At 42.3% G+C, this 6,412-nt stretch overlaps 1 protein-coding gene across 5 annotated transcripts in view; it reads left to right on the forward strand.

Annotated features, from left to right (window-relative positions):
- The window catches only part of LOC101661316 (transformation/transcription domain associated protein), a 74,366-nt gene that overhangs the window by 3,728 nt on the left and 64,226 nt on the right, over positions 1–6,412 (forward strand). For all 5 annotated transcript variants that reach the window (XM_045285939.1, XM_045285940.1, XM_045285941.1 and 2 more), the window contains exons 3-5: positions 1,181–1,291; positions 2,695–2,799; positions 4,984–5,067. In XM_045285939.1, the coding sequence (XP_045141874.1) occupies positions 1,181–1,291; positions 2,695–2,799; positions 4,984–5,067 (300 nt within the window). The remainder of the gene's footprint in view (positions 1–1,180; positions 1,292–2,694; positions 2,800–4,983; positions 5,068–6,412) is intronic.

A 6,412-nucleotide genomic window follows, 5' to 3' on the forward strand; every position in this document is an offset into this window, starting at 1 on the left:
TGTTGGACTGTGATCCCCAAGGTCGTCTGAAGTTTGAAACTGCCAGCCACTCCTTGGAAGGAAGATGGGGCTTTCTACTTCAGTAAACAAGTTTGGTCTTAGAAATTTACAGGGTCAGTTCCACCCTGACTCACAAGGTCCCAGCGACATCTAACACCTACTCCACGGCAGAGACTTTGGAATTCAGTGGCTGTTTAAAGGTCCATTTTCAGTCTGACATCTGGGCTAGCCAATAGTCAATTTCTACTGCCCATGGGTCTCTTTTTCCTGTTTGCTTGCATTGTATAGTGGATGTTGTATGGGAAATGTTTAGGAACTTTGCAGTCAGAAGAAGTTGACTCTCTTTATACTAGACAGTCTAGTGTAGTGTTAGTGATCTCATTGCACATGGGCAGGCTTGGTTAAGAACCAATGGTGTTTTCCACGTGTCTGTAGCTTAGTAGGACTCTACCTCCGAACTCTCTCTGTGGATCATATCAGAGCTTGATTTTAGGCTTTCTTGGGATGGGCTTTAGAATAGACTTTACTCTTACAGCATGGACGCTGCATGGCCATATGTCTGGGGTGTTACCAAGGTATGACCGGAGGTCTTTGCACTCTGGCTACACTGGAACGCCGGTCCCTTAAACCTTCCTAAGCTCTGGTTTTCCTGTTCATCTTTCAGTCCTAAAGCTGCTACTCTTCTTTGCCTTCTTGAACATGGGGTGTTACATTAAGAAGTCTTATGCACTGGATATGACTCACACAGTTCTGGCCCTCAAGGAATTCAGAGGCTACTTGGGGAGAGATGATTAAGTTGTGTCCCACAACTTCTGGGGGCACCCCTTGATAGTACTCTATGGGGAGGAGCCCCTGGAATTGTGCCTAGGACTCCCCAGATGCCTGGGCTCACGACTTGTCACTCATGACTGTGCGTTTAACTCCCCACGTCCTCACCGCATTGGCATTCCCATTGGTGAATGGTACGTTCTACATTTGGTTCTCCTAGATGGGATGTCAGGAGCAGCAGGCATCCTAACTTATGAAAACTCCGTGATTACTCATGCTAAGACAGCTGGACAATATTAAAAGGGATATTTTAAGATGCCGTATATTCCTTTGAGCTTAGCAGATGTGAATTTGAGATGGAAATGCAGACCTCACTTAAATGGGGCTTTTTCTCTTATCTTTGCATGATTAGAATGTGACGTCATCACCTCAGTATTCTACATTCCTGGAACACATCATCCCTCGGTTTCTGACTTTTCTTCAAGATGGGGAAGTACAGTTTCTCCAGGAGAAACCAGCCCAGGTAATCTCTTTACAGCCCTTTGAGGAAAAGTCATTTGGTGGGATTGTCCGCATTCATGAGTGAAAAGGCCCTCAAAACCCAAACCCAGTTCCACGGACAGTTTTGCGAAAAGGGTTTGCCGGATACCATGGCTTATAAATAGCTGTGTCCAAGACCATTGCCTCCTCAGCTTAAAAGGCCTTGGTTTTCTCAGCATCTATTTTATAATTTAAAGTATTCATATATGCTGACTGATGAGGTGTGCTAACAGTCAGTGTTTATTGTGGACACATCCGTACACAATGCAGAAGGATGGCTAGTTTAACACCGCATCCTCCCTTACCCATGGCCTCCCTGATCTTGTTCATTTTAGCTCTTAGAAGCTGCAGCCAATTTTTAAAAAAATTTTAATTATACCCCTACCAATGATTTTAAAGCAGATCATCAGATCTTTTGTTTCTGTAAGTAGTGCAGGGAGTATCTCTAAAAAGAGCTTTTTAATATTTTGCCTTAGTACAGTGAAACAGTGTCTTGCTAAACAAATCATCTTTATATTGTACCAGTTTAAGGTCTTACATTCGGGGGAGGGAAGACCTTCAAGCAGTTTTGGAAAAATAGAATTAGAATGATTAGATAGTAGGATTTTTCCATAAACTTTTGGAAGCCCCTCTTGCCCCTTTGATCTTTTATAGTTGTTGACTCTGCAGGCAGAATCATGGACCCTTGGTACTTCTCATGAGGTAATTAGCCCTCAGGTCCAAGGTCATTGAGGACAGCTATGGGGGAGAACCAGATTATGAAGAGCAAGCCCAGACTAACTTCAGTCTCCACTTTCTTCATCTCAAGTTCATTTGATGCTTTTGTACCCCAGTGTCCCTCTGTGGGAAATGCTGACAAGCTGTAAAAGCAGGGACAGGGGAGATAGCTTGATGGGTTTGCTAATACTGAGAGTAAAAATTTGCTGTGACAGCCTTTGAATTTAAATCGTTGACAGGGCTGCTTTTAAAAAGGATCCATCTTATTTGCCTACCAATACCTGAGTCTAGAGCAACGGTTCTCAACCTGTGGGTCATGACCCCTTTAGGGGTTGAACAACCCTTTCACAGGGGTCGCCCAATTTATAACAGTAACAAAATTACCGTTATGAAGTAGCAATGAAAATAATTGTATGGACTTACTCTCACTCACTCTAATTCACTCACCCTCATTCACTCACTCACTCACTCCCTCAAAAAAAAAAAAGGAAAGCAAGAAAATAATTGTATGGTGGGGCGGGTGTTGTCACCACAACATGAGGAACTGTGTTAAAGGGCGTGGCTGTTAAGAAGGTTGAGAACCACTGGTCTAGAGGATGTCAGAATGTGAAAAAATTAAGTGTAGAACTTGGAACTTTTAAAATCTTTCACTTCTTTTTTTCCTCCTAGCAACTGCGGAAGCTAGTACTTGAAATAATTCATAGAATACCAACCAACGAACATCTTCGTCCTCACACAAAAAATGTTTTGTCAGTGATGTTTCGATTTTTAGAGGTAACCTTCTGTTGCGTTCTGGTGGTTTATCCATTTTCCAAACGGAAAATATTTGTTGTTGTAAAGCCATGTGTTAGTCGGGGCTGACTAGAGAAACACATCCAGTGACACTCAGGTGTAAGACAGAGCCTATGTCAAGGAGTCAGTACGCATCAGTAAGCTATCCCAGCCGGTCCAACTCAAGCCCATCAGTCCGATACTAGTCCATCAGTCCCTCTTCAGACTCACGCAGCCACGTGCCATGATGCAGAACGCAGGGAGGTCACCGGGCCGGTGGGTGCAAAAGTCCTTTGGTTCCAATAGCAATGGCTCTGGGAGCAACCAGGGGGTCGTCGCCACCAGGAAGGTGAAAGCGGAGAGAGGTAGGTGGGCAGATTCCCAGGGTCCCCCTTATGAGAAAGCCACATCCACAAGGAGCCACCTTCAGACTGTGACCTGATTGACAGGCTAAACTCCACCCCTATACTTTTATCTGTGTAAGTTGACATGAAATTATGGAACTACCACAAATTGCGTTACACAACTATTTTCCTTTTCGCTAAAGTTGTGATTCACATCAGTAGGAAGTCTCATGGTGCCCCCTACTCCTCCCCCTTTCTGCTAATTCTCTTGACTTGGTGCCTAAGAGATTACTTAATGGGAGATGGTTAGAATAGCAAGTCACTGGTGGATCCTGGTGGTTACCTTTGGAGACGGGCAGTGGTTGACCAACACAGTGGGTGCAGGGTTCTCTGGGTTTCATGCTGTATTTGTGTTTACCAAGCACAATCCTGTAGTCATAGTGTGGTTGTGACTCGTGCCTGTATACACAACAGAATTGGACTATGGTGTACCACAAGGGTGTCCACTGCTTGACTTCCAGAATTGGATCTCCAAACCTTTCTTCTTAGTTTGACTTAGGTTGGAAGTTCTGCTGAAACCTGTTTGGTGTCAGAGCAACAAGCAGACCTCCCACAGATGAGTGGTGGCTCTGCATCAGGTCCTTTTACCGGGAATCGAACCTGGGCCTCCTGCATGATGGGGGGATTTCTTCCATGGAACCACCACTACCCCACTGTACATATTATAGAAACCCACAAAGAGTTTCTCAAATTCTTGGGGTGAATTCTTTTGTTACCTACTGAGTTGACTTCTACAAGTATTGTTTTATTTTCTTGCTGTCCTTAGTCTTGATGAATAATAGAATTTTATTGTGTTCCTGTAGAGAACTGTGTGACAGATTTGGATTCAAATCCTGATCTTTATTGTCCACATCATATTACCCAAGCTGCCCAACTTCTCTAAAGCTCAGTGTCCCCATGGGTAGAATGTGGATGGCACCACCCGCTCACAAAGTACAATCCCTCAGCGTCTGCGATGTGTTCTATGAAATAAGGTGTTATGCGATGTGAATGTTGTACAAAAGTCCTATTGTATACAGTCGCTCCAGATTATGAACGAGTTCAGTTCCTACATCTGTCTTTAAGACAAATTTGTAAGTCTAAATACCTATGGCTTGTAGTCAATTTGTGTTTTGCTATGTAGCTCTGTGCTAAAACAGTAAAACGAGACACTGAAGCATCTTTCAGATAATAGGAAACCTAACCCATTGCTATCAAGGCATTCCAACTCTTAGTAACCTACAGGGCAGATTTTCCAAGACGGTCAGTCTGTACGGAAGCACTGCCTTTTCTGCAGGGGGCCAGCTAGACTCAATAGCCAGTAGTAATAGTAGTAATGATGGTATTTTGGTATAATAATTCTTTATTATTCTTTTCGGGCTTGGGACCATGAACGTGTATGTATATGTGGTTGAACCTGCACAGATGGTGTTGTATGGACCATGCTTATACATTGCTTAGCACAGTGCCCAGGACATGGGGGTGCTCAGTAAATGCTGACTCTTTGCTGTTCAGGTAGCAGTATTTCCAAGCAGTGAAGTGTTAGTGAGCTCATTAAGACCTTGGCTTTGCTGTGCATATGCTGGTCAGCTGGTACTTTGAGCATCACGGAGACCTCCGCTCTGAGACAGCTCTGTCCTGTGGCGTGAGACATGCTCAACTGATACTGCGCCAGATGCGGGCTGGCTGAGGGGGGAAGACTGCAGAAAGTGCTTAGAAAATGAATCTTTGATGTTTAGTTGAAAATACATTCCAAAGAGTGTAACTCTTTTTTTAAAATGCCCCCCTTTTTCCTTTTTTGAAGACGGAAAATGAAGAAAATGTTCTTATTTGTTTAAGAATAATTATTGAACTACACAAACAGTTCCGGCCTCCAATCACACAAGAAGTAAGTTGGTTATCTTGATCGCATTTTAAAGGCGCATCGGCAAGTTCCTTTCACTGTGTGTGTTTGTGTATGTGTGTTTTAACTCGGTTGACAACCATGCTGCTTTTAACTATATAGGAGACAGTAGCTTCAGTGAAGGAAGTTCTTTGTGGATGTAACACTGGCTTTTTCTCTTTTTTAATACGTAACTTTTTATTGGCATTAAAATATTTTTGCCAACTCAGCATTGTACAGGTGTAATTTAGTATTGCCAGTTACTGATTGTCTTGTGCAACTGTCACCTATAACCATCGTAAATGGAAATTCATTGCTTCCTAAACAGTGATCTTTTTTTTTTCTTGAGTGTGTATGTTGATAACACTGAATTTGTTCAGTTGTTGAAACATGTTAACCAGCCAAACTGGGCGCGCGCTCTCTCTCTCTTGCTCTCTCTCTCTCGCTCTCTCTCGCCCCGTTTGTGTGTTAGCATACCTGATGTGTCAGGATAACCCAATCTTGTGTCACATGAGGCTTACGGAGCCTCTGGAGTAAGGTTTGAAACTCACCTCTTGAATTCAGTAGCCGGCCTTGGGATCCTTGGTTATAAAATGGGGACCGTCCTAGTCTATCCTCAGAAGGTTGATTAAAGACTTCCATATGGAGTTACTAAATTCTTAGAACAGTGGTTGGCATCTTCACAGTCAGTGGTAAGCATCCAATGTTCATCCCTGATGAAAATACATTCCCTGCAATAAATAGGTAGATTTTAAAATACCCATTACTTGGGAATTAAATAAAAGCATAAAGATAAAATAGATTCCCATCTTTGTGAGGATAGGAATTATTAACAATGTTTAGTGCCTTGGTGACTTCCTTTTATTCCTCCCACTGTGTGTGTGTGTGTGTGTGTGTGTGTGTGTGTGTGTTCTACATGATTGTGATGATACCAAATAGAATACCGTATATCCTGATCGCTTCACTTCACGTTGTATATAAACATTTGTCCAGTTGTAAAAAAAAAAAATTCTTTAAAAATAAATCATTTTATTGGGGGCTCGTACAACTCATCACAATCCATCCATTGTGTCAAGCACATTTGTACATTTGTTGCCCTCATCCTCAAAACATTTGCTTTCTACTTGAGCCCTTGGTATCAGCTCCTCTTTTTTTCCCTCTCTCCCACTCTCGTGAATCCTTGATAAAGATACTTTTTAATGAATGCATTTTTTTAAAAAAGATTATTCCTTTTTTCGATGTTTAAAGCATTTCAAAATTTTTTTACTGTACAATTATGGAGTCGCATTGACAGTTCAAATTATTTAGTAGATTGTTTGCAGAAGTAGAATTACTGAGGTAAAGAGTACCA

This window comes from Echinops telfairi, unplaced genomic scaffold (assembly GCF_000313985.2).
Source record: "Echinops telfairi isolate 266 unplaced genomic scaffold, ASM31398v2 ScPeMD7_5;HRSCAF=22, whole genome shotgun sequence".
Classification (NCBI taxonomy): domain Eukaryota; kingdom Metazoa; phylum Chordata; class Mammalia; order Afrosoricida; family Tenrecidae; genus Echinops; species Echinops telfairi.